At 44.0% G+C, this 26,416-nt stretch overlaps 1 protein-coding gene across 1 annotated transcript; it reads right to left on the bottom strand.

Moving 5' to 3' along the window:
- Positions 1-1,119: 1,119 nt before the first annotated feature.
- On the bottom strand, positions 1,120-26,275 carry LOC309392702 (vomeronasal type-2 receptor 26-like; the record flags this gene model as incomplete). The annotated part of the gene is made up of 6 exons (XM_081954130.1): positions 1,120-2,030; positions 3,003-3,129; positions 3,711-3,923; positions 15,380-16,174; positions 25,319-25,607; positions 26,049-26,275. The coding sequence occupies 6 exons, from the start codon at positions 26,273-26,275 to the stop codon at positions 1,120-1,122; spliced, it is 2,562 nt and encodes an 853-aa protein (XP_081810256.1).
- Positions 26,276-26,416: the final 141 nt, after the last annotated feature.

The following is a 26,416-nucleotide window of genomic DNA, read 5'->3' as shown; positions in this document are numbered from 1 at the left end:
GGGAGTGGGCTGGGTGGGTGGGTGGGTAAGGCATGCCCGGACATGTCCCACACATGTCTCTTGCGCATGCCCAGAATCACAGGGGGTCAGGTTGGCGGGTGGGTGTGACATGCCAGGGCATTTCCCAGGCATGCCTGAACAAGACTTATCCCCTGCATGCAACCTGGTGAGTTTCCTCTTGTGAACATTTTAATTCCTGTTAATATTCCTTGTCTTTTCCTGTAGGTGGGCTTCAAAACGGTTACATGAGTATTTGAGTGTGCAATTGGCAAAATATGTGTCTTTAGATTTTACAAAGGTAAAAACCAGCTGCAGGGTTTAAAAAGGGCTGTGTTTTTTCCCCCAGGCTTCAAGGAAATGTTTTTAAACCCACCTAGAAATAAATACCTTTTAGAAAAAAAAGTGGGTTAAATGCAGACCCCTGTCTCCACAAAAATTAAAACCAACATTGCCTAGAAATAAATACCTTCTAGGGAAAAAATGTGGCTTTAAATGCAGCCCTTAGGAGAATGATTACAAATAAAAAACATTTTTTTATTTCACAACCCCCCCTCCCCCTTGAATGTCCATAGAATTAATCTAGGGTTAAACTAATCATGTACACAGAATCTTGCCATCTTTCCTGATGGGGTAAGTTTCAACACGTCTTATCTGAAAAAATAGGGCTAGGATATTGCACAACGCCTTATCTGTTAGGGCTACTCATCATGATGGGCTTAGGCCAATATACAAATATCCGGCTAGGGCTATGACATTTGTGAACCCTGTACCACGGGGGGTCAATTATACACATCCCAGCCGGGGAGGAGGGCTATGCACGCCACATCCGGAGGGTGGGGGCTGTGCACGTCACTTCCGCTTAGGGGCATGATCTGGTGATGTAATCAGCACGTGGGTTTGTTTACTTTGATGACGTCACTGATCAAAAGTACTGATAATTTTCATTAAAAAAAGGTATGAACTATATCTACTAAGGGAGCTAGATCAATTCAATAATTTTCTATTTTGAAACATATAAATATTTTCTTTGACTCCTGCATACTATCTAAGTGGAAAGAATATCTCCTTTCAAATAAAATAAACTTTAACAATTCTTCCAATATCATAATGTATTATATCTCAGGCATTTACATTTATTCTGGCTGTGAGATGCTCCTTTGTGTTCAGGTCTGGCCTCAGGAGGATAATGTAACACTTGGGGATGAAGATGCAGCCCAGCAGACCAGCACTGGAGGCCAGGATGGAGAAGACCTGAACAGCCACCATGTATTTCCCTTTGGTGCTCAGGTAGGTGGGCACAAAAGTCACCCAGACACTGCAGAAGACCAGCATGCTGAAGGTGATCAGCTTGGCTTCGTTGAAGGCCCCAGGCAGATTCCTGGCCAGGAAAGCCACCATGAAGCAGATGGCAGCCAGGAAGCCCATGTAGCTGAGGGTGACGTAGAACATGACAACAGCCCCTTCGTTGCATTGCAGAATGATCTCTCCAGGCTGGGAGTGGAGATCAGAGTCAGGGAAGGGGGGAGAAGCTCCCAGCCAGATGGAGCAAATGATAATTTGGACAGCAGAAGAAGAAAGGATGATGGAGTTGGCCAAGCTCTTCCTCAACCATCTCTTCACTCGGTTTCCTGGTTTTGTGGCCAGGAAAGCCAGCACCACTGTGATGGTTTTGGCCAAGAGAGAAGAAACAGCAACTGAGAAGATGATGCTGAAGACCGTTTGTCGGAGAAGGCAGGTGGCTTTCCTTGGTTGACCAATGAAGAGAGAAGGAGACAAGAAGCAAAGCAGGAGGGAGACCAGGAGGATGTAGGAGAGGTCCCGGTTGTTGGCTTTGACAATGGGAGTTTCTCCGTATTTAATGAAGATAATTAAAACAAGGACTGTAGTTAGGAATAAGAGTAGGACAAAAGAGACCAGGATGATGCCCAGATGTTCTTCATAAGACAGGAAGGTTACAACTTTGGGGAAACATTGGACTCTGGCCTCATTTGGATATTTGTCATCTGGACACTTGGTGCATTTTTCTGCATCTGAGAAACCAAAAATCAATTTTCTTTAATATTTCATTCCTTTTATTTTTCATTAAAAAAAGCATAAGAAGGATGTAATTTTTTTAAAAGTAGCTAGGTATATGAAGTTGAGGAAAGTCCTAGGGCGTTAATTATTTCTGGTGTAATGTGTAATGTAATTCATAGGAAGCTACATTATTACAGGTTAATAATGAATCATATAATCTTTTTATACAAATATTTAGAGTCCCGCCACATGGCAATTAATATCCTGGACTTAGAGGATACCTACAGTATCTTTTAACATCTGGAAGCTATATGGAATTCAGGAGAAATTTCCTAACAGTGACAACAATTAACCAGTGGAACAGCTGACCTCCTTAAGTTGTGGGTGCTTCAACATTGGATGTTTTTAAGAAGAGACTGGACAGTCACTTGTCTGAAATGGTATCAGGTCTCCTGCTTGAGCAGGGAGTAGCACTAGAAGACCTCCAAGGTCCTTTCCAGTTCTACTCTGATTGATTGATTGATCTACATGACTGGCAGAATATTTGTGCAATGAGTTCCCCCCATAACTATCCACAGCACCACATTATGGACCAGTGACACCTTCTCAGTGATCCTCAAGAGGAGGATGCAATTTACAGTGAATTGCAAGGTCTTTCAGAACGTGGACCTAAAACAATTCATCAAGTTTCAAAGAACTCAGGTGTTCCTAGAAAGGTGAATTTAGCAGCACATATCCAGTCTAGAAAGCAGGAGAGATGTTTCCTCTGCTATTAGTGAAGCTTGCCCAGTCTGCCACCCCCTCCTCCCAACTCCTCCCAACCCCTCCTTCAAAGACTTTTTGATTTACTTTCTTTTAGATAAGAAATTGTGCATGTTAGAAATTTAAAAAAAGGTGAGCTTGTGTCTTTTAACTTGCACTTTCATGAAAACGTTCTGGATGGATCCAGTTCCACAAAGCCTCCCATTTTCCTCAGGGTGACCCACCTTCCTGAGTGGAGAAGGTCCCCTCTGGACAAGGAATGCAGTCATAGCAGCAAACTGGCTCTCCTTCTCGAGCCCTCTTGACAAATCCAGGATGACAATTTTCCGCACAGTTGGACTGAGGCAGGGACTGAGCAGAAAAATTGAGAATGCCAAAGAAAATGTATTAGTAGTCAACATTCATGAAAATAGAGATAGACACTGACATTAGCCAAATAGCCTCTGGTCTTCATGTAAGTAAATATGAAATACCTGACTACTACTAAGAAGATGCAGGAAGTATAACTAACTACTGGCAGATTCAGTTCCTCCCTTTTGCTTTTGGCATTTAACATTACAATAAAGTACTTTTCTACTTAATAAAGTCAGCAGAGATGGAATTGAAAAAAGATTTACATACAATGATATATTCGTATTAAAACTGAGAATAACATTTATTGTAACAGATTTCAGAAATTTCTATTCCATTAGATTTTTCAATAAAGAATAAAACTGTGATGAAGAAAGAAATCTCTGACCAGTAAGATCTTGAAGGATTTCCATAAAACATGTCAAAGCCCCTTCACTTAGGTCCCGTCTGTTGAAAAACTTCCATTAGATGACACCAACTGGCATGGAAGGCCAACCACACTGGAGACTATAAGCTTTGCCCACTTGAAATGGGACCTCAGGCTTTGGAAAACAGAGAAAAGACACCAAAAGTTATCCCACCTTATTGAGCAACTTTAGCCGTGAAAGGGCATCTTCTTTGACAGAAAGTCTCTGTCTTTTAAAATACGCGAGAATCTCTTCCACAACATCCTTCTTGGGGAGAACCAAGAAGCCCCAAATGCCTAGATCGGCTCTTATCTCTCCATTTTGGTCCAAGTATAGTTTAAACTGGGAAATATTCCAAAATTCATTCTTCTCCAGAAAGGGATGAAACTAGAATGGGAACATCCAGGAATTTGAAAAGCAGAAAACTTTGTTTCTTATCCCACATTGAATTTTTCTTCTACAATTGTCTAACCTCCAAATATGGCAAAATAGGATACAAATACTGCCAATATCTTCATAAGTGAATGAAAAAGTTTGAGAAAAGTTTGTCAATCATTTAGTGACAAAATATAAAGAAAATATAATCGACACAATTGGTCAATTTTAGGGAACATTCTAGAGCAAATGGCAAATAAAATGAACAGAGAAATAAAAGATGATCCTTAAACTCTTTGAAAACAACAGGTTTCCCAGAAAGCATGGGTTGATCAAGAAGAAAGTTGTCAGGCTAATTTTCTCCCTGGTCATCCTGATGGAAAACATCTCTAAATGTCCCAATTCTACTTGATTATAATGCGACATTAAAAAATTTTATTGGAAGATCTGAAAGAACAAATCTCCCACCAGCTCTTTTCTTAGTCTGAAAAGTTAGTGAGTATCCTGAGTTTCTTTCTCTCCCATTACGCAGCTGCAGGATTCTCCCCTCTTATCTGATCCTTCCCTAGGCAGCCTCTCTTCCTCTCATCCCAAAAATCATTCTCACACATCATTACACTTCCTAAATAGATTATGGGAACTCTGGTGATATCACTGGATTTTAGTAAAGGAGTCAGAAATAATTTTGCGATAGGATTAGAAGCCTGAGGGGTGGATGATATGATAACTAAGTGGATAAAAACTGTCTTCAAAATGATACTCAAATAATTTTAACCCTTTTTAATCTTTCTTATGAAACCTAAAAGTGATGGATACAAATTTGCCTTTGGTCATCAATTATTCTATGTTGTCATTAATACGGTAATTAATATGATCTTAGAGTAAGCTAATTTGATGTGATTTAAAGAATATAAAGTCTTTCCACTTAGAAGCCTTATTTGAAACTTCATTTTAAAAGTTTAATAAAATAACAATGGTTTAAATCAATTAAAGGCGATAATCAGAAGCAAGCAACAATTGTTGAATCGGATGGATTGGATGGATGGACTGGAATTTAATTTGCTGCTGGCATCCCTGAAGGAGGAGTCTGGTTTGAAGGCAGGCTGCTTGGAGATGGCTGGAGAGGCCATGGACCCTGAAGACTCAAAGTGGACCGAATGGATGACTGATAAAATGGATTCTTTCAAGAAGATTGAGGGAGATTGGGGAATGGAGTTGCCATATTTAACTGGAAAACAAGTCTTAAGAGTTGTGTTTGCATTTACAGGACATCCTATAACTTTGGGGAATGGAAAGCAGTTGTTGGGAAAGATTCTAATTAAAAATTTAAGGAAATGTATTTTTATTATAAGAATCAAACAAAGATGTTTAACCCTGGACAGATTATGGATGGATCACAGGTAATGATTGTGTTGGTCTGTGGTAGAAATTTTCTGTGAGTGAAATACAATAGCAGATAACAGACAGTTTTTAAGTTTTGAAATTTAACTTTATTGTTGGATTGCCTGTTAACTATGTTTTTTATTTATTTTATTTTTTTTAAACAAAGTTTTATTGGTTTTTCAAATATTTAGGGAAGGTATACAAAATAGGTATACAATTTTTTTTGGCAACTTCCAAACTGTTGGTAGAGATCCCAGCACGATACTCACATATTTAACATCATACAAACAAAATTATAAAAGAAAATAGTAGACCAAATCTTACTCTATATTGTTAATCTTGTGTTCCTACATGTTTCTCTTTGTCCTTTTCTAATATATCACTAAATGCTATTGTTCCAGATAATTTTATTTTTGTGATCTGAGCCTTTTCGATATTGCTTCTTCTTCTTCTTCTTCTTCTTCTTCTTCTTCTTCTTCTTCTTCTTCTTCTTCTTCTTCTTCTTCTTCTTCTTCTTCTTCTTCTTCTTCTTCTTCTTCTTCTTCCCTGTCCCCAGAGAGAGCCTCAGTGCCCCCCTCCTTTCCATCTTGAGTCTTACTATCCTGTGTTTTACTGTCTCTTTCACTACTCCCACTCAAATCCTCCTCTGAGAGCGGAAAATTCTTTTTAATAAAGGCATCCGCCTCTTGAGCTGTATTAATTCTGATCCTATTTCCCTCCCAGAAGATTAACATCCCCTCTGGTATCAACCATTTAAACCAAATCCCTTTTTCATATATATTTTTGATAGAGAGGAATATTTCCTCCTTCTATCTCTTATTTTTTTCAGGATCTGTTTGAGAATGGTGATCTCTTCATCTTTGTATTTCAATGGTCCCTCCCTTTGGGTCGCAAGTACCTCATTCCTTGTGGATCTCCTGACAAATTTAACATGTATCTCCCTTGGAACATTGTGTATTCTAGCATACGCTGAGTTTATCCTATATACCAGATCCATATCCCACCATAATTGTTTTTTTATCTCTCTTGAGATAATCTGCTAAGATTGTACTCATAATATCCTTAAGGTTTTCGTTCTCTGCTTCTGGTAGCTTCTGGAATCTAAGAAAAAAGGACATTCTTTCAAATTCTACTTTTGTCTGAAAATTTTCCATGTCTGTGTTTCCCTTGTGCATTGTTTTCACTTCTTCCCCCAGCCCCGCCACCTCTAACACCAAAATTCGCTGTGTATTTCCAGCTATATGTTCTTTAACCACTCTGAGTTCTTCTTTGACCTCTGCCCTCATTTGATTCTGTCCTTTCATAAGTTCTTTAAACATTTCCATAACAGATAGTTCCTTTGGGTCCTCTCCAGCTGCTCCTTTCTGCAACATTGAAGAAATCTTAGTCTGTTGCATCGTGGGGCTTGGGGCAGCAGATGAAGGGGCTGAGTGAGCCTTGCCGGTCGGAGGTTTCCTTGCAGCCATTTGTTTAAATTCAGAGATGCAAGTCTTTACCAGGAAAGGTGATGTCAGAGGGTGTCGCAGCTTCACTGGTCTCCAAAGGAAAACAATCACAAAGGCACCCAATTTACAGTTCCAGGAGTAAAATACACCAAAATGAAAGAGAAAAGAAAGTCAGCCGATGATCAGAGGATCCACACACAGGGGGAGGTCCCAGTTTCCCTTTGGGAGAGTAAACAATCAATCCACTTTTCTTTTCTTTTTTTTAATAAAAATTTTATTGGTTTTTCAACATTTATAGGGAAAAGGGTAAATGGACAGGTATACAAATTTTGGCAGTTGCAAAATTTGGCAGGCGTCCCTCCCTCTATACTCATAGTATACATTTATATATAATGCATTGGTATATAATTGATTACAATCAGCATATTAGTTCTATTATTAAATTCAATCAGATTAGACATTACAGTATAAAATCCAGATATAATTCCATTATCACTTTCGGTCAGTTTATAATAATATGATTTTCTTGTTTATTTTTGTGATCTGAGTCTTCTTGCTATTGCCCCATCTCCCTCCACTGGCAGAGCTCTGGCCCCTCCCGTGTCCTGTGTGTCCGTTGTAGTGTCTTGTGTTTTTTCTAGGAGTGTTTTGTTTTTTTCCATAAAGGCCTGCGCCTCTATGGGTGAATTAATTCTGATTCTTGTCTCCTCCCAGAATATCAGCATACCTTCAGGCATCAACCATCTAAACCACACCCCTTTCTGGTATAATTTATTCGCTAATTGCGAATAATTCTTCCTTTTTTCTCTAATCTTCTTAGGGATCTGCTTCAGAATGGTTATCTCCATATCATGGTATGTCAATGCTTGCCCCCTTTGTACACCCAGAATTTCATCTCTTGTGCTTTTTCTAAGAAATTTAATGTGAACCTCCCTAGGTACATTGTGTGTTCTAGCATAAGCTGAGTTCACTCTATAAACCAGGTCTATATCCCACCCCATCTGTTGTTTTTCTTTGTGTGTGTAGTCAGCCAGGATGTTTGTCATGATGTCCTTTATGTTTTCCCCATCTTCTTCTATAACATTTTGAAATCTAAGGTAATAGGACATTCTCTCAAATTCTATTTTCATCTGTTGGATGTCAAGATCTTTGTTCCCTTTCTGCACAGCTTCTACCCCCCCCCCCTCACCTCTTCCACCCCCCCTTCCACAAGATTCAGTCTTTATGAGTTCTTATATATTTGGGCTTGATTTTCTTTAATTTCATCTTTCATTTCCCTTAGCTGTTTCTTGATTTCCTCCTGGCCCTGTAAAATTTGTTGAAGCATTTGTTGAAAGTCCATCTCTGTAGTCTTAGGTTGCATCAGTTCTGATATCTTTGACTGTGTGGCTGGACTGGATGTTGCGGATGTTGGAGCAGAAGTAGCAAAGCCAGGTTTTCCAGGAGGTGGTCTTTTAGATGCCATCCTTTATAACGTTAGAAGTTCAGTCCATATATAAGATAGACAGTTAGAAAAGAAGGGTAGCCAGGTGAGTCTCGGGAGCAGAAGAGCCAGGCAGAAGAGAGTCTCTCTAATAAGTCTGGCAGTAGATAGAAAGTTTCCCCTAGGAAGTTTAAAAAATACCAATCCACAAGAGATTCCTCTGGGAGACACGGAGACAAAGACCGGAAGCCTGAATTTTAAAGGTGGAGTCAAGTTTCACAGTTCATAAAGACAACGGAAGTGTGCCATCTTGCCCTGCCAGTTTTGGGCACAGAGGCATAACAAAGTTTTAAAAAGTTCCAAAAGTCCTCAAATCACAGTAATATGTAGAGATAAGTTGAAGAGAAAATCATCTCAGCCTGGGTGAGGCTTCATTCGTTGGCTCTCCCCCCTCCTCCTTCCCCGGGGGCTGAGAGCAGAATTGTTCCTCGCCGCTTGTCCAAGGGGGGGGGGAAACCCCCCTCCCTCCAGCCGCGCCTCCAAAATGCTCCGAAAGTAAAAATCTTTTTAAAAAGCTGAATAGTTCTTCATGCAAAGTAGGGAATGAAGAGAGAAGCAACCTCACCGCACTGCAGCCGCTTCCTTCTATTGTTGCATTCTCCAGTCGGCTTATAGCGAGGCGCGAGGCGCGAGGCGCAGAAACGCGAAGCGCCCTCCGAGCTTGCTCCCCGGTGCCTTGGGCGCGCGCGAGACCTCCCGCCGGCCGCCGCCGCTGCAGGAGTCCTCCGCGATGCCGCCCCTCCGGCAGGACCCCTCTGCGGGGTGTCCTGTGCCCCCCAAGGAGTGGGGAAGCCCACCAGGGAGCCGGAGCGGGCAAAGAGCTGCCCGTTGCCGCCGCCGCCGGAACCGGAACTCCACTTTTCTTTATTCTCTCTTTGGGAGTAGTTTCAAAGGACAGCCTTCATTTGCATATTGACAAAGAAAGAAGGGCGAGCGCCATCTTGGCCCTCCCTTTCACAGGGAATGAAGTCGCAGAAAGTTTTTTTATTTTAGAGCAACAGCTCAGGATCGTTTCCAGCAATTGTGAAAAGTCATTTTCAATTGAAAGTCCAAAATGACAAATCAAGTCAATCTTTTATCCTCTCTCTTCAAGAGAGTCCATTTTCAAAGCCTCTTAATCCGAGGGGGGGGAAATAATAGAACCCCCCCTCTAATCTCCATTCAAGAACAGAAACACAAAGAACTCACAAAGTGTCTGCTGATTTTCTCTTAAGTCCTCCAAGAGCACCGGTCAGGATCCCCACTTTCAGTCTCCAGCTGCACTTCTCCAACTTTTCTTTTAGCCTCCGGAGCCATCTGATGAGAGGGCGAACAGCGCGATGCTGTCTCTCGACCCCCCTCCGCTCCCCGGCTCCTAGGCGAAGCCGAAAAGCACCCCAGCTGGCTGCCGCCACATGTGGGGTGCCTCGGCCGGCCGCCCTTCGGCAGGACCCCCTTCCAGGGGCTCCTGTGTCCCCTCAGGAACCCACCAGGAAGATGAGCGGTGGACAAACACGTCCGTCGTCGTTGGAACCCGGAAGTGACAGGTTCGTTAACTATGTTTTTTATATACAGCAGATAGATGACAAGTCCAGTAGATATATAGTTTATAATTGTGGGCCTATTTTGCAAGTGGGAGAAACTATTATTGCTGTATTGTATTCAATTGGGGAGACAAGATGCATGTCTTTGTCTGTTTTTAATGTTTTATCTAGTTTTGTTTTGTCTTTGTAATAGTTTTATTTTCCAAAACTTGTATCTTACCTTTCTGAATAAAATAAAATTTTATAGGAGGAATATCAAGTTTCGAGAAACAATATTTATGATTAGCACACAGAGAAGGGTTCATAAGTAAAAAGCAGTAGAAAAGTATCTGATTTTTATCTACTAGGACTTGACTAACAATAGAGTCTCATATAAGAACATTAATGATGGACTGGAAGAAACATGAAGGATACCAAATTTGATATGTATGTTTGTGAAAATGATCTCAAAATCATAGTTAACTGGAAACAGAATCTGAGTCAGCAGGGTGATGTCCATGGAAAGAAGGCAAATGCAGCCATAAGAATCTCAGGAAGTGAACGTTCTGGTTTGGGGAGACCCCAACTCAAGGGCCAGGTCCCCTTGCAGGCACCAAGCTTGGAGGAGAATTTGCACACAATCTACGTGAACTTCAGGGAAGGACAATGAAGCCAAGGAAGAGATCAAAGGAGTTGCTCTTAGCCTTGAGGAAAGACCACAAGGAGAAGAGCTGAAGACCAGGAGGAGTCTGTTAGCCCCTTTTCCAACTGACACAATCTCTTGGTTGGAGAAGGGAAGATACAGCCAATGGTGGGATTCAGTTCAGGCTCCCCGGTAGTAAAAGTTCTGCCTGGCCACACCCTGCCCCACCACTCCTTGCCTCGCAGGCTTTGGCTGGTGCCTTAGAGTCATAGCTGCAGCTGCTCTTTGGCTCCCTTGCTTCAACCACGTGGCCACGCAGCCCAGCCTGTCTGCCTGTCTTTGCCGTGGCCACCTGCTCATCTTGGTCTGCTCCCGAATGCCCACTTCAGACTGCTCCCAACCACTCCAGCAGTGGCCATTCTTCACCTTTTCCCTCTTTCCTTTCCTTTCTCTTTTCTTTTTCCTTCCCTTCCCATTCCCTCTGTTTTTCATCCTTTCCTTCTTTCCCATTTCCTTCCCTTTCCCTCCCCCTTCCTTCCCTTCCCTTCCCTTCCCTTCCTTCCTTCCTTCCTTCCTTCCTCCCTCCCTCCCTCCCTCACCTCCTTCCTGGGGGTCTGAGGGAGAGTCAAGGGACCCCTTTCCTCCTTGAACCCCTCCCCAACATCTGCTCTGATGGCAATTATGGCTAAAAGGCGTTTGGAAGCTGGGGCTACCCCCTCCCCCTCCCCATTGCAGAAACTCCTTTGGATGCAGAATTGGGATCTTTCAGATCTTCTTCTACTGCCCCCCCTCCTCCCCCCTGCACAGTCTCAGTTGCTGCTTAGAGGGGGGGGGAGATTTCTAGTTTTACCGGGCTGAGAGGAAAAGGCGAAGGGTGAACAGGCCCTCCAAGGCTGCCCACCCCTTTGCGTTTTTGCAACCAAATTCTACCCCCAAACAGAGGACCCCCCCCCACCCTAATACTGCAGGGAAGAGCAGGATGACCCCATAACTGGGCAGTGTGTTGGGGGAGAGGCTGCAGCAGCTCCATGGTGACCGGAGGGTGGGAGGAAAGTTCAGCCAGGTCTAACCGGGGTGGGGGGGGATTGACCAGCTCAGCCAACAGATTTCAATCATCCCTCCTGGATCACCCGAGCCACTCCAATTTCCCCCCTGGCCAGAGGCACCTCCAGCTAAAAGCCCCTCAGTGGACACCCCACGCACACGCCCCCCAACGCAGAGTTCAGAATGACGCTTCTCCAAAATAAGTTCTGGGGAACCCAACCCCCCCTGCCCTGCTGCCCCTTCCAGAGCCCAGAAAACTCCCAGGCAAAGCAGCGCCGCCTTGCTCTCAGGAGTGGGGGAGAGAATGGATGGGAGGAAAGAAAAACTTGGGGAAGAGGGAGGGAGATCCAGAGGAAACGGGGAGAGGCCCTCGCCCCGTTTCCGCCTCCTCCCAGGCAGCCCACAAGGTTGAAAAGCTTCTGATTCCTCACTCTCACTCTCTTTTTCTTTTTTCTTCCCCCCCCTCTCTTGCTCTTACTCACTCACTCTCTCTCTCTCTCTCTCTCTCTCACACACACACACACACACACACACACACACACACACACAGACTCTTATGCCTGCAAGTCCCCCTTCTCTGCCTGCTCCAGAGAGAGAAGCTTGCCTGCGCAGAAGAGGCACCGATCGAAGCGCGTCCTAATAAGTTAATCAGCCAGGCTTCCCTGGGATGCAAGCGATGCTGCCGGGCGCTTGGAAAGGACTTCGGCCACCAGCCCACCACTAAAATCAAACAATGAGGCGAGGCGCAGAGCTGGTTGGAAGAATGTGTGCACGTGTGTGTGTTTGTGTATGTGTAAAATGGGTGGTTTCATCCAAAGGAGTTTTTGTTTCAGGTGGATCTCCTAGCTTTGGAAGGAGGAAAGGAAGGGGTAGAAAGAGAGAGAGAGAGAGATGAAAGAAAAGGAAAAAGAAAGGAAAGGAAAAGAAAGGAAAGGAGAGAGAGAGAGAAAGAAAGAGGGAGTTATGGAAGGAAGGGAAAAAAGAAAGAGAGGGAGGGAGGAGGAAGTGAATGAGATATAGTTGGATGGATGGGTCAATAGATACATGGAGGGAGGGAGGGAGGGAGGGAGGGAGGGAGGGAGGGAAAGAGAAAATGAGAGGAAGGAAGGACACAAACCATGGCTTCAGAAAACTCTTTCAAACAGCACAACAATGTTTGAAAGGGCTGGAAGGGATCTTGGAGGTCATTTTCTAGTCCAAGCCCTGCTCTAGTAGGGTCAGAAGGGACCTTAGAAGCCATCTAGTCCAACCCCCTGCTCCAGCTGGAGACCTTGTATCCCCTGGATTATTTTGGTGCCTCTAACAGAGAGGAAAATTGCCAGAAAAGGGAAGGAGTTTACTAGGACAAGGCTGCCATGCAAAGGAAGGAAGAGACATTCCTTGACTTAAGACAATTGAGCCCAATATTTTGGTTGCTAAGCAAGAGCGTTGCTAAGTGAGCTTTGCCACATTTTACTCAATCCATGACATCTCCTGGCTCTAACAGTCATGTGGGGGCTAGGGAAGAACATCTGAAGGCCTATGTGATGTTTTAATGTGCAGAAGTGATAGTTAAATGTGTGGCAGAAAGTGGACTCTGGGTGTGTTTTTCCAAACGCAATAAGTGAGGTTGAATGTGTATAGTTTTAGAAGAGCTCTGTGTGTGTTTGTGTGTGTGTGTGTGTGTGTGTGTGTGTACATACTCATACAGTGTATAAAGTAAATAATGTATCTTTTTGTGTGCCTATACACAGACTATACCTTGTAATATGTATGTACACATATGGCATATATACATAGGATTAAATTGTGCATTTTGGATTGATTATTAGTAGTAAATAAATATACAGGGAAATTGTATCTTGTTGACGCAAGGAAAGGCCAGGCAAGGTACCCCTTGACGTGAATGATGTCAAGTTGGCTACACCCAGCCAATCACATGACCACCAAGCCACGCCCACCCAATCACAAGACCACCAAGCCATGCCCACCCAGTCCCATGACCACCAAGCCATGCCCACAGAACCAGTAGTAAAAACATTTGAATCCCACCACTGGATACAACCCTCTTCCAATAACTGACTCCTGTTACACACAAGTGTAAGATCCACTCACTCTTATTCCAGAGTGTCAGACGTGGAAAAAGTGAATTCAGTTACAAGAGAGGAGATTTTAAATGAATGAGAAAGAAAAAAATATGATAAAAGGATGAGCTGTTTTAGAGCTGAGCCAGTAAAGCAGAGAAGTTCAGTCTCCTCTTCATGGATCGTCTGAGAGCAAAGACTGAGCAGCCATCAGTCAGAGAAGCTTGAACTGGGATTCCTGCAGAGAGGAGGGGTTGGGCTAGATGGTCTCAGGGTCTCCTCCTAATTTATAAAGGTTGTCATGCCACAACATGTACCGTATTTTTCGGAGTATAAGATGCACCAGAGTATAAGACCCACCAAGGTTTTGAAGAGGCAATTTTTTTTAAAAAAAAAGTAGGTAGGTAGGTAGAGGGAGAGAAAGAGAGAGAAATACAGTAGGTAGGTAGGGAGAGAGAGAGAGTAATTAGGTAGGGAGGAAGGGAGGTAGATAAAGGGATAGAGATAGAGAGAAATAGAGAGAGATATAGAGACAGAGAAATACAGTAGGTAGGTAGGGGTAGAGAGAGAGAGAGTAGGTAAATGGAGGGATATATAGAGAGAAATAAAAAGAAATAGAGAGAGAAATACAGTAGGGAGGGAGGGAGGGAGGGAGGGAGAGTAGGTAGATAGGTAGATGTTTCCAGGTGTATTTATCCATGTGCTGGAGAAGGAAATTGCTGACAATCTGCAGCACCTAAAACTTTCTTTCTGCTGGCAAAGCACTTGATCAATATAATTCTCATCAACCAGTTAAAGAGCTTTCCAAGAGGGGAAAAAAAGTTTTTACACTCTACAAACCTCCCCAAAACAGCCCATTTTTGTGAAAACGCCCCCCCCCTTTAAAAAAAATCACAAATAGCCATGGGGGGGGGCTTGCAGAGTGCTCCTGGGGAGGAGGAAATGAGAAAAAAATGGCCCATTTTCTGCAAAAAAAAGCCTGTTTTTTGTCAAAAAAATTGCATGCATAGCCTATAAGCCTTAGGCTTATAGAGTGCTGCTGGGGGTTGGGGTGTGGGGAAATGGTCCATTTTTTGCTCATTACTGCCCTCCCCAGCCCCCAGGAGCTCTCTGAAAGCCTCCATAAGGGTATGCACGGCCATTTTGGTGAAGGGGGCGTGGCTTTGGGAGGCAAAAAAATGCTGTATTCAATGTATAAGACGCACCGAGATGTTCGGCCTCTTTTTTGAGGGAAAAAGGTGCGTCTTATATTCTGAAAAATACAGTAACTGTTGTGCTGTTGTTGCTCTAGCCCCACCTAGTGGCCGAGGGCAGATAAGCCTAAGTATAAGGTCTGAAGCCAGACTCCATTTTCTGTCAGCCTTTGGAGAAGACGGAAGCAGCCGTTGTGACCGAGACCCCTGGTCATCCGGAGATGCTTCTGTCCCTCACACGGAGCATCTCTTGAGAGGTTCCAGCTGCTTCTTTGTTGGCTGTCAGTTAATGCTGCCTATCTCGTCTTTCTATTTGATTCCCACTCTTTGCATCTCCTCAGTTTCACCTGCCCTCTTCTCCCAATAAAGCATCCAGATCCACGCCAGGCTCCCTTTCATTGGAGGAGAACAGGGGGGGCTTAGCTGCCTGTCCAGCTGCACACAGACCCACGTGCAATGGGGACGGAAGAAAGGTGGAATTCCACCAGGCTAATCACAAATCCACAAATACAGGAATTTATTTTAAAAAGAATACAGCATTTTCCAATTAACAGTGCTAAGTATCAAAATACCATGGTTTCTACTCTTTGGAAGCATTAATTCCCTGAGTAATTAAATTGGCCAGATCTGTTGAGATGGTTCCCCTCCTTCTCCTCTGGATTCCTCCTCCAAAGGATCTAAGATTAATGGATCCCTATCGGGACCCCCATACCTGCCATGGCTGCAGCCTTGGAGACCCCAAGATCTTTTCTTCCTCCTTCCTTCCCATCCTCGATCTGGAGGAATATGCAGCATTCAGGGCCTGGGCCAGAGTCTTCGTGTGACTGTAACAGTGGTTGTCATTTGGGATCACTATTCTGTCCCATTTCCACTGGGTCTCCAGTGGGGCTTTCTGGGTGCATCTTCTGCGGCCTTTGACAGAAAAGACATTCTTTGAAAGAGAACAATGAAAATAATGATCTTGAAACTTTTCTTCCACAAAGTAATAGGGTTTAAAGGCAGAATCTTTTGGCCTTTCTTTTCCCAGATAACCAAAGCTCCAAATACTGTGGATGTATTTGAGAAGTCTGCGCTTGTTTATTTGATATGCTTTAAAACTTGTGAGGATCCAGACTTTCCCCTCAATGGGTCCTGGGAGACGCATAAGTGTTAAATGGAAAGGAAGAATTCTCTCCCAAATGGAATCCAATTCCATGAAGTGAACAAAGACGTTGACTTGTCTCCACTTAGAGAGGGAATCCCTGAGGGCTGCTGTGTGTCCAGTTGTTGAGAACAGTTGTGATAGAACCACACAAATTCCATTCCTGACAAGCACAGGAGTAAAAGTCCTCATGAAATTCTCTCCCTTTTCTGTGTCTGAAGCAAAGAGGCCAATCAGGGTCCATCTGAAGTGGAGGAGCAGCCGGACAATTGCTGGGTACTGGAATCCTTCTTTGGGGTACATCTGGTGGAAAAAGGGGAATCGACGTTTATCACTCAGAGCCTCTGAAGCTGTTCCATGATTGATCTGGAAAAGGAATTGAAAGGATTAGAGCCGTGATGGGGAAACGTGTGGCATGCAGAGCGTCCTCTCCTGGCACGCCAGCCGCCACAGCCCAGCTCCACTAGCATCCACATGCAGGCTCACCTCCTGGCGGCCAGCTGGTTTTCGGGCCTTTCTGGAAGGCCAGGGCGGGGGACGCATGAGTATGCAGTGGGGGGGGGCTCACATTGTGCAGGATCCCCCCCCCCCAGTGCTTCCTGGCTCAGTTGGAGGCTTCCTTCAGCCTTCAAACAGTTGCAGGGCTTGTTTGGTTTTTTTTTTTTTTGCTTCCAGGTTGGTGCAGGAGGCTTTCCAGCCCCCCCCCCCCGTTATTCCCGAATTTGTGAGCTCTTAGGAAAGAATCCCCTCCTTGTGGGTTGCTAACAATGGTGGGTTTTAAAATTGCCAAGGGCCAGTGCGAGGGATGCATGAGTATGCAGTGTGTGTGTGTTTGTGTGTGTGTGTGTTCCCCCCCCCCCCATTTTGGCCCTGGAAAGCCTCCTGCACCAACCTGGAAGCAAAAAACCCCAAACAAGCCCTGCAACTGTTTGAAGGCTGAAGGAAGCCTCCAACTGACCCAGGAAGCACTGGAGAGCCAGGCCATTCACACTCACTTCCATCCACCAGAGTTTTCTGCCCCAGGGCAGAAATGGAAACCTGTCCTGTGGAGCCCACTGCCACTTGGGCGGAGGAGGAGGACCACACGAAGAAGAGGAGGAGGAGGAGGAGAATGGCGAGGCTTTGCAGGAGCCAGCAGGGAGCAGGTCAGGTGGGGCTGGCTGGCTGGCTGGGGAGGGGGCAATCATGGTGCTTAGGTGGCAGCAGCCTGCATGCCCCAACTGTGCTGGGGAGGAAATAAGAGGCCCTGCTTGAATGGGGATGAAAGTACACACACACCCTGCCTCACTGCTCAGGTGTCGGCCACACCAGTTTGGGTGCCCTGGCTGAAGCACGCTTACACACACACACACACACACACACACACACACACACACACACACACTCAGACACACACTTAGATTACTCTCTTACCCTCCCTGTCTCTGTCTGGCCCCATTTGCATACTCAGCTGTCGCCCATACCATTGGCAGCAGTTTGGGTGCCCTGGCTGAAGCACGCTTTCCCTGACACACACACACACACACAGACATACACACACACAGAGAGACACACAAACACACAAACATTACCCTCTTACCCTCCCTGTCTCTGTCTGGCCCCATTTGCATGCTCAGCTGTCGCCCACACCATTGGCAGCAGTTTGGGTGCCTTGGCTGAAGTATGCTTTCTCTGCCAAACACACTTGGATTGCCTGTCTCTGTCTGGCCCCATTTGCTGCTCCTTGAGACAAAGAAGCCTCATTAAGTAGCTAAGTGGAAAGTAGTTGGGGGGAGGGGAGGAGCAGGAGACCTGCAGGTAACCACTTTCCCCACCCACCCACCCCCGAGAATGAAAGTTTCTGGATCCCTGACTCTGCAAAAGAAGATGGGTGCCTGAATCTGCACAATATTATAGTACCCAGGAGCGTCCATTCTCGGCACAAAAAGCATTTCGCAGCCAACTCTCCTCTCCCTTCTTCAAAGGCAAAGAAGCCGAGAAACAAGAGAGGAGACAGAGGTTTGGAAAGTAAGTGAGCACTTGTTGCAGGAAGGGAGGGAGAAGCAGGAGGTATCTTAGTGGGTTGGGGAGGCCTTGAGGGTCTCTTCTATCACTAGGACTCCCATGGCCTTCCCCACCCTGAGATACAATATAATAGCAGAGTTGGAAGGGACCTTGGAGGTCTTCTAGTCCAACCCCTACCCAGGCAGGAAACCCTATACCAGTGATGGTGAACCTTTTTTGGCTCGCGTGCCACAAGTGGGGGGAGCGCAGGGGGGTCGAGTGCGGGCATGCCGCACCCATAATGCAATGCGTGACCCCCCCCAGTGCGCATGTGCGCACAATGCGTGACACCCCCCCCATTTTACATGCTTTTTTCGCCCTCCCCAGGCTCCAGGGGCTTTTTTCGCCCTCCCCAAGCACCAGGGAAGCCTCGGACATTCCCTGAAGCCTTCAGAATGCTTAAAACGACCCTCCGAGCAACCCGGACTTCCGGTTTGCTCGGAGGGTGGTTTTAAGCGCTCCGAAGGCTTCAGGGACGGTCCCTGAAGCCTCCAGGGGGGCGGGGGAGGCTCTTTTCGCCGTCCCCAGGCTCCTATAAAGCCTCTGGAGCCTGGGGAAGGTGAAAAATAGCTTTTAAAAAGGTGAACTCAGCTGGCCAGCGCGCACATGCGCGCTGGCCAGCTGACAGGGCAGCGCCTCACATGCCCTGACAAATGGCTCCGCGTGCCACATGTGGCACGCGTGCTATAAGTTCGCCATCACTGCCCTATACCGTTTCAGACAAATGGCTATCCAACATCTTCTTAAAAACTTCCAGTGTTGGGGCATTCACAACTTCTGGAGGCAAGCTGTTCCACTGATTAATTGTTCTAACTGTCAGGAAGTTTCTCCTCAGTTCTAAGTTGCTTCTCTCCTTGATTAGTTTCCACCCATTGCTTCTTGTTCTACCCTCAGGTGCCTTGGAAAATAGTTTGACTCCCTCTTCTTTGTGGCAACCCCTGAGATATGGGAACACTGCTATCATGTCTCCCCTAGTCCTTCTTTCTATTAAACTAGACATACCCAGTTACTGCAACCGTTCTTCATATGTTTTAGTCTCCAGTCCCCTAATCATCTTTGTTGCTCTTCTCTTCACTCTTTCTAGAGTCTCCACATTTTTTTACATCCTGGCGATCAAAACTGAAAGCAGTATTCCACGTATGGCCTTACCAAGGCATTATAAAGTGGTATTAACACTTCCCATGATCTTGATTCTATCCCTCTGTTGATGGAGCCTAGAACTGTGTTGGCTTTTCTGGCTCATATTTAAATGGTTGTCCACTAGGACTCCAAGATCTACTACTGTTGAGCAACGTACCACCTATACTGTACCAGCACATTTCATTTTTGTTGCCTAAATGTAGAACCTTACTCTTTTCACCATTGAATTTCATTTTATTAGATAGTGCCCAATGTTCAAGTTTGTCAAGATCCTTCTGTATCTTTAGCCTATCTTCTGGAGTGTTGGCTATTCCTGCCAGCTTGGTGTCATCTGCAAATTTGATGAGTTCCCCATTTATTCCCTCATCCAAATCATTGATGAAGATGTTGAAGAGTACTGGGCCCAAAACAGAGCCTTGGGGTACTCCACTGCATACCTCCCTCCATGTAGCTGCAGTTCCATTGAGGACTACATGTTGAGTGTGGTTGGTCAGCCAGTTATGAATCCATCTGGTGGTGGTCATGGCCACATTGGTATCCTTGAATTCTGAGCTCTTAGGAAAGTATCCCCTCCTTGTGGGTTGCAAACAGCTGTTTCCAGTGGGGGGGGGGGGAAGACAAAGCAAGTGGGAAAATAGTTTCCTTTGCTATATTTCCAGTCTGAATTAGAGCATGGCAGGGTCCCTACGGAAGAGATCTTTCAAGGATCATTATGTATTCATAGTAAAGCAACTAACTTAGCTCTGCTTTTAAATGCTAAAGCTGTTGCACATAAAAAACAGAGGAGCTCTGATCAACTACCAGAGCCATCATTTTGACAGTTTTGCTGTCCTGTAGTCTGTCCCCATGAAATGCAAGCCTGGAATAAACTGAGCCTGGTTTGTTCTCAGTCTTTTCAGTGGCCACAAACTACTAGCAAAAGTGGCAGTTGATCACAAGACAAGGAATGTTTCCCCTTTTGCATTGGAGTATGCAAGAAGGGACAGGAAAGACAAAGAAAAAGATGGAAAGAGGGGAAGAGAGCAAGGAAGCAAAAAGAAGGAAAGAGGGGAAGAAAGAATGAAGAGGGAAGTAAAAAGAAGGGAAGGAAGGAGATTATAAAGAGAGAGGGTGAGGGTGTTAGGTAAATCCTGCCTTAGCGCTTGATCACCAACAGCCCTGTTGCCTTTTACCATCTCCTTGTCCCATCCTCCTGACCTCTTCCCATCCTATCATTGAGGATCCTTTGGTTACAAAGCTAGGTCTCGTAAGGAGAGGGAGTGGGCCTCCCTCTGACCCACATACTTTGACCTCCTGCACACACCATGGGCAACCAAGGAGAGTGAGCAAAGCAGCAGTGGGAGCTGGCCGTGCCCACCATGGCCTCCGAAGTCAACCACAATGGGGCCCTCATTGAAATTGAGTTTGACACCCCTGGACTAACAGATGACCTGAGTGCTGCATGTGTTGCTCTCAAACTTACAACGTATGAGTCAAGGTTATTATCAGTGTGCATTCAACACAAAGGTCACATTAATCAAAAGCATGCCAAATGAAAACATTTACCTTTGAATAAAAAGGTGTTTGTATCATTGAAAGCACTGTTATTGTGGGATTTTTTTCAGACAAAAGACGTTAATGATGCGTGAGTTGTTTTTCTAAACTAAAACCTCATGTTGGCACTCCGAGATAAATAAGTGGGTTTTGGGTTGCAGTTTGGGCATTCGGTCTCTAAAAGGTTTGCCATCACTGCATTAGAGCATACACAGAGTGTAACCTAATTCAGTTTTTGTTAAATTGCTGTTGAGAGAAGCTCCATTGTATCCTAAGGTGCCAACTACATAGATAAAACTTCTAGGCGAATTGCCAAGCTTAGCCTAGCAAAGTAACTTCTTGTGAAAAGTAGAATGTGGAATCTGCCAAGTAGCCTTGCTTGTAACCTAAAATGTGTGTTCAGCATTCCCTAACAAAGGTATGAGTTACACTCCAAAAAATGAATTTCTTTTCCCTTCTACAGTCTATGGTTTTCAGAGCGCTGACAAAAATCATGAAATTTGCGTGATATCAAATTATGTTTCTATAGCAATGACGTTCTGTGCAAGCTATAAGATGTTTGGAAAAGGTTTTGGCACATGCCTGTTTCTCTCTCTCTGCCTGCTCTGTTAAGGTGGGAGACAAAAAGGTCATCCAGTCTTTTGCTTTCTGCAGAAATAAAAGCTGATAATCAGTAGCCTCATCTTCAGAATTTCATTGGACATCAGATTCTGAGCTGCATTCAAAAACCTTACACAATGAAGAATGCTGTGTAATATTTGGGGTCAGATCAAGTGCAAAATATTAGATTTTAATAAATCCAATTTTGTTCTCATGAAAGCATTAGAATAATTTGTTAATTAGACATTGTTTAAAATATTAAAGACAGAATATTAGCAAGATTGTATTATAAGAGTGGAAAATAATAAATAAATTTAAAAACTATAATCAATATAAATCATATTACTGTATCTCACCCCTAAAATTTATTGCAATTAGATTTACATGTGCAAATGCCAACTGAATTATTCTATTCCAATAAAGGGCCTACTATAATTTTTGAGGATTGCTGCATATTTTAATGCTTCTAAGGCCCAGATTCTTTGTGGAGGAATCTTTTTAGCTTCTTCAACAATTGAACAAGAAACAGGGAGACCTCAGTTCCTCATACAATTTTTCAGTAATACAATCCAAGATTGGTCTTTAATTGAAGTTTTCTCTGTTCTAACAGCCACAATTTTCAGAGTCTGTCAGTTTCCATAGATTAAATGCCAATATCCATATTTTCTGATTTTAGACAAAGCAGAAATTGTGTAAATTCCCAAATCAGCTCTGAGGGCAGCAGCTGGAGTCCTTTTGTCCACCCCAAGATACTCCTCAGAGCCTGTGATTGGGTTGGTTCTGCTGGTGATTTCTCTCTGAAGCATCAAACATCAGATTGATGTAAGAACATGAGGGAAACCTTGGCCTCATATACTTTAATAATTGGGGCTAAGGAAGCTGGAGAGCTATGAGGTTTTCTTTTAAGCACCACTTTCACTCATGTCTTTGATCCAACTGAGCTCCTTTGATGATGAGGGAGCCAAGATTCAGTCTCAGAGAAAACAACCCCAGGTAAAGAAAGGTCTTACTTGCTCTATTGGCTGACTATTTATGGCTATGATGTCATTTCCCAAAGACCATAACTTTTGAACTTGATTTACAGGTATTAATTATCCGATAATTATTATGACAAAAGAAACCAAGTCTTCCTCACAGGGTATATAATCCAATGTGCAAGTATGATAATATCACAGTGTAAATCAGCATGCTCCAATAGGTATTTAGCATGCTAAACATATAATAATAATAATAAATAAATATTTATTTCTTAGCCGCACCCTCTCCCGAAGGACTCAGGGCGGCGTACAATGAAACATATGAAATAAATATGTGGACAAAACAAACATATAACAGAGACATATACCGAGACATACACAAGGAGGAGGTCGGCTGGTAAATAAAACAATTAAAATACAGTATTTAAAAACCCCTAGATAATTAAATATAATTAAAATACCCAGTAAAAACCCGTCAGGAGCGATATGGTTAGATCAAAGTTGAGCCAGGCCAGCTGCTTGGAATAGGTGGGTCTTAAGCTTAATACGAAAGGAGCGGAGGTCAGAGGTATTCCTAATATCCGGAGGGAGGTCATTCCACAGGGCTGGGCCCGCCACAGAGAAGGCTCTACTCCTAGGCGCCGCCCCCCGACACTGTCTAGTGGACGGCACCTGGAGGAGGCCCTCTCTGTGCGAGCGGATTGTACCCATAACAGATGTACCCATAACAGAACTTACTCTGTTATGTACCCATAACAGAACTTATCACAAAATAAAAGGGTTGGAAAGGATCTTTGAGGTCTTCTAGTCCAACCCCCTGCTCAAGAAGGAGACCATATACCAAGGGTCGTCAAACTACGTCCCACGGGCCGGATACAGGCCACTGAAGCCATTAATCCAGCCCACGTGGGACCACGAGGCTGCCCCGCCCAAATCACTCTGCCCATCTGCTGGCCCCCACCCACCGGCTGAGTGCAGGCCTTACCTTCGCAAGCCCCACGGACTGAAGCTGCAAAGTAAGACCAAAGCTTTTGGCCGGCAGAGTACTTCTGGGGGCTGGGGAGGCCAAAAATGGGGTGCATGGAGGCCCCAGGAGGGGAAATGGTGCCCTCTGCTTCAGATTCTTAGCTTGGGCTAAGTGGAACGCAAAGCCATGTCGACTGGCAAGCGTGGCCTTGCCCGTTGCTCTTCCGGGTTTCTTGTGTGCATGTGAGCACGAGCATCAGCTGGCCTTTACATGCGCGGCAGTGCCAGGAAGTGGAAGAGGAGCTGCCTGGTGCACATGTATGGACCAACATGCACACTGGTCAACTCCTCTTCCAGATTGCATCCCTGACAAGAGCACTTGGTGCCAAAAGGGTTCGCCATCAATGCCCTATTCCAAGGGTGGTTTTATCAAGGCATTATAAAATGGTACCAATACTTCTCATGATTTGGATTCTATCCTTCTGTTGATGCAGCCTAGAATTGCAGTGGCTTTTTTTGGCTGCTGCCACACATTGTTGGCTCACATTTGCGAGATTGTCCTCTAAGATTCCAAGATCCCTTTCACAGTTACTGCTATTGAGCCAGGTTTCACCTAATCTGTACCTGTACATTTGGTTTTTCTAGCCTCAGTGTAAGACTCAGGGGTTGCCACAAAGAAGAGGGAGTCAAACTATTTTCCAAGGCACCTGAGGGTAGAACAAGAAGCAATGGGTGGAAACTAATCAAGGAAAGAAGCAACTTAGAACTGAGGAGAAATTTCCTGACAGTTAGAACAATTAATCAGTGGAACTGTTTGCCTCCAGAAGTTGTGGAAATCTTTAAGAAGATGTTGGATAGCCATTTGTCTGAAACGGTATAGGGTTTCCTGCCTAGGCAGGGGGTTGGACTAGAATACCTCCAAGGTCCCTTCCAACTCTGCTATTGTATTACTTTACTTTTCTCTATACTGAATTTCCTTTTATTAAATAGGCCCAGGGTTGAAGTCCATCTAGATCCATCTGGATCTTGAGCCTATCTTCTGGGCTGTTGGCTATTCCTGCCAGTTTAGTGTCATCTGTAAATTTGATGAGTTCCCCATCTATCCCTCATCCAAACCATTGATGAAGATGTTGAAGAGTACTGGGCCTAAAATGGAACCTTGGGGTCCTCCACTGCTTGTTTCCCTCCATGTAGTTCCATTGAGGATCACAGGCTGAGTCCATCTGGGGGTGATGCTGTCTATCCCACATATTTTTAGCTTACCAAGAAGTAGATGGTGGTTTACTTTGTCAAAGCCTTTCTAAAATCCAAGTACTGGAAACTATGTGCACTGCATTTCACTGATCCACTAATTTAGTAATTTTTGTCAAAGAAAGAAATAACATTTATTTATGATGTGTTTTTGGATCGTTAATTTGTTGAAGTAAATTGCCAATATGAAGAGAGAATAACAAGGGTTCAAATATGCATCCTTCCCTTCCTCCTTGGTAAGTATCAATCCTTCTTCTCATTGCTCCGTTGAGCCCAAACCTCCCTCTCAAACAAGGACCTGGAGAAAGAGCCTGGATCAGGACTAACAGGTAGAGCTCCATTTTGAGGGCAATCAATTTCCTATATAATATTTCTCTGTTAATTATGACAAATGCACTAACATCTAGAAAGCCAGCAAAACCGTGTTTTACTTTGCTGATATAGATTAGATATTTCAAGACAAATTTGTTACCAATATTAGATTATTGACATGCAATATTTCTTATAAAATCTGTATAGCTATTCACTACCTAAAACCTTCTGTTTCTTCTGCAAGGAATGCATTTTTCTCAAGTTTAACTAAGTGGATCCAGGCATACATTTCAGCCACAATATCTGCTAGTCTATTTGGCTTATAATTGCTAGAGTCCTTTTTATTCCACTTTTTAGATAGGTAAAATGCTACTATTGCCAACTTCAATCCGACTGGATATTATTTATATGTGGAAATGAAGATGCCAATAGAGGCCCCAACAACCAGGGATATTTTTTCATCAGTTAAATAGTTGGTAGAATGTCTTCTCCGGGGAATGTACTGCTTGCATTTCAGGCCTTTTATGATTAATCTCAACATGAACGTAATTGGGTAAAATATTGTCATTTTTGCTAATATGTAGAAAAGTAGCTCTTTGAATTCCATGGAGAAGACATGGTTGCATTTATTGCTCACCCACCACCACCCACCCCTCACTTTACCAGAGAGAGAAAAACACACACAAACCTGTGGGACTTTGTAGGTGCCTCCTAATGTTGACATCTGGATGGAGCTGTCCCTTGTAGCTCCATCAATTAGAGCCAGAAGGTTCTCCTTCCTTCCACAGCCGTAGTTGGGGACATTGGCTTCTCCAGTGGAGAGAATGTCCAGCAAGGCATCTGAAGTGTGGAAAGTGCTCCAATAGTTGTCATGGATGTTGTAGCCAAGTGTGAGATTGTGCAGGAGCTGGGAATTCTTGTTGACCATTTGAATGTTGAAAATGAATATTAAGGCATCTGCAAAACCATTAACATCCCTATTGTAAAAAAAAATGTTATTATAATGGGCAGCAACAAATACTTTTTAAAAATATATAAGCCTCCAAAAGCCTACTGAGCCTTAAGCCAACATTGATCCAAAAGCAATGATCAGTTATACAAATATGGAAATGGGCTGAGGTTCAGCAACTACAACTGATTCCACCACTACTTTAAATAAAATTCATTATCCGAGTGATAAATTAAGGATTGAACTGAGAGAGGAAAATAATCTGCAGCCCTTTCAACTTTTCTTCAGATTCATTTTTGGATTTGAGTCTCTTTCACAAAATCAGACAAAAGAGAGAAGCCATGGAAATCAAAATCATTGAGGAAATTAGATATAATCTCCAATATAGGAATAAATGAAAAATAAAAACAGAAAAGAAGGAGAGTGTTAGAATGGAGGGAGTGCAACTGTATCACCCTGAATGACTTACCGATCACGAAAAACAAACTGAAGAGAAGGAGCCACATTGAAAAGCAAGTTTGTATGCAATATTTCCTTTCCAGTGGAAACTATACCAATGAGATGGTCTCCTGGGCTGTAAAAGCTCCGTGGTTGTTTTCCATCCTGGTGCTCCAAACTCTGCGGGCATTTCATTCTCAGCTTCCCAGAGACTGGATGGGACACCAGCAGCATCAGAAGCAGAAGCAGGAGGTCCATCATTCATGGGGTGAATCAATGATCCCTTTTCTGTTTCTAAAGAAGAATTAGAAGAATTCAAAGGACTCTCACAAGGTGGAATATGATCCAGTGTCTTTCCTGATTGAAACATAGAGAAACACTCAGCTTCATCTGGAAAGG

This window comes from Natrix helvetica, assembly GCF_964273705.1.
Source record: "Natrix helvetica genome assembly, chromosome: 5".
NCBI lineage: Eukaryota > Metazoa > Chordata > Lepidosauria > Squamata > Natricidae > Natrix > Natrix helvetica.
Note: the sequence above shows the minus strand (reverse complement) of the source record. Positions and strands in the feature narration are given on the sequence as shown.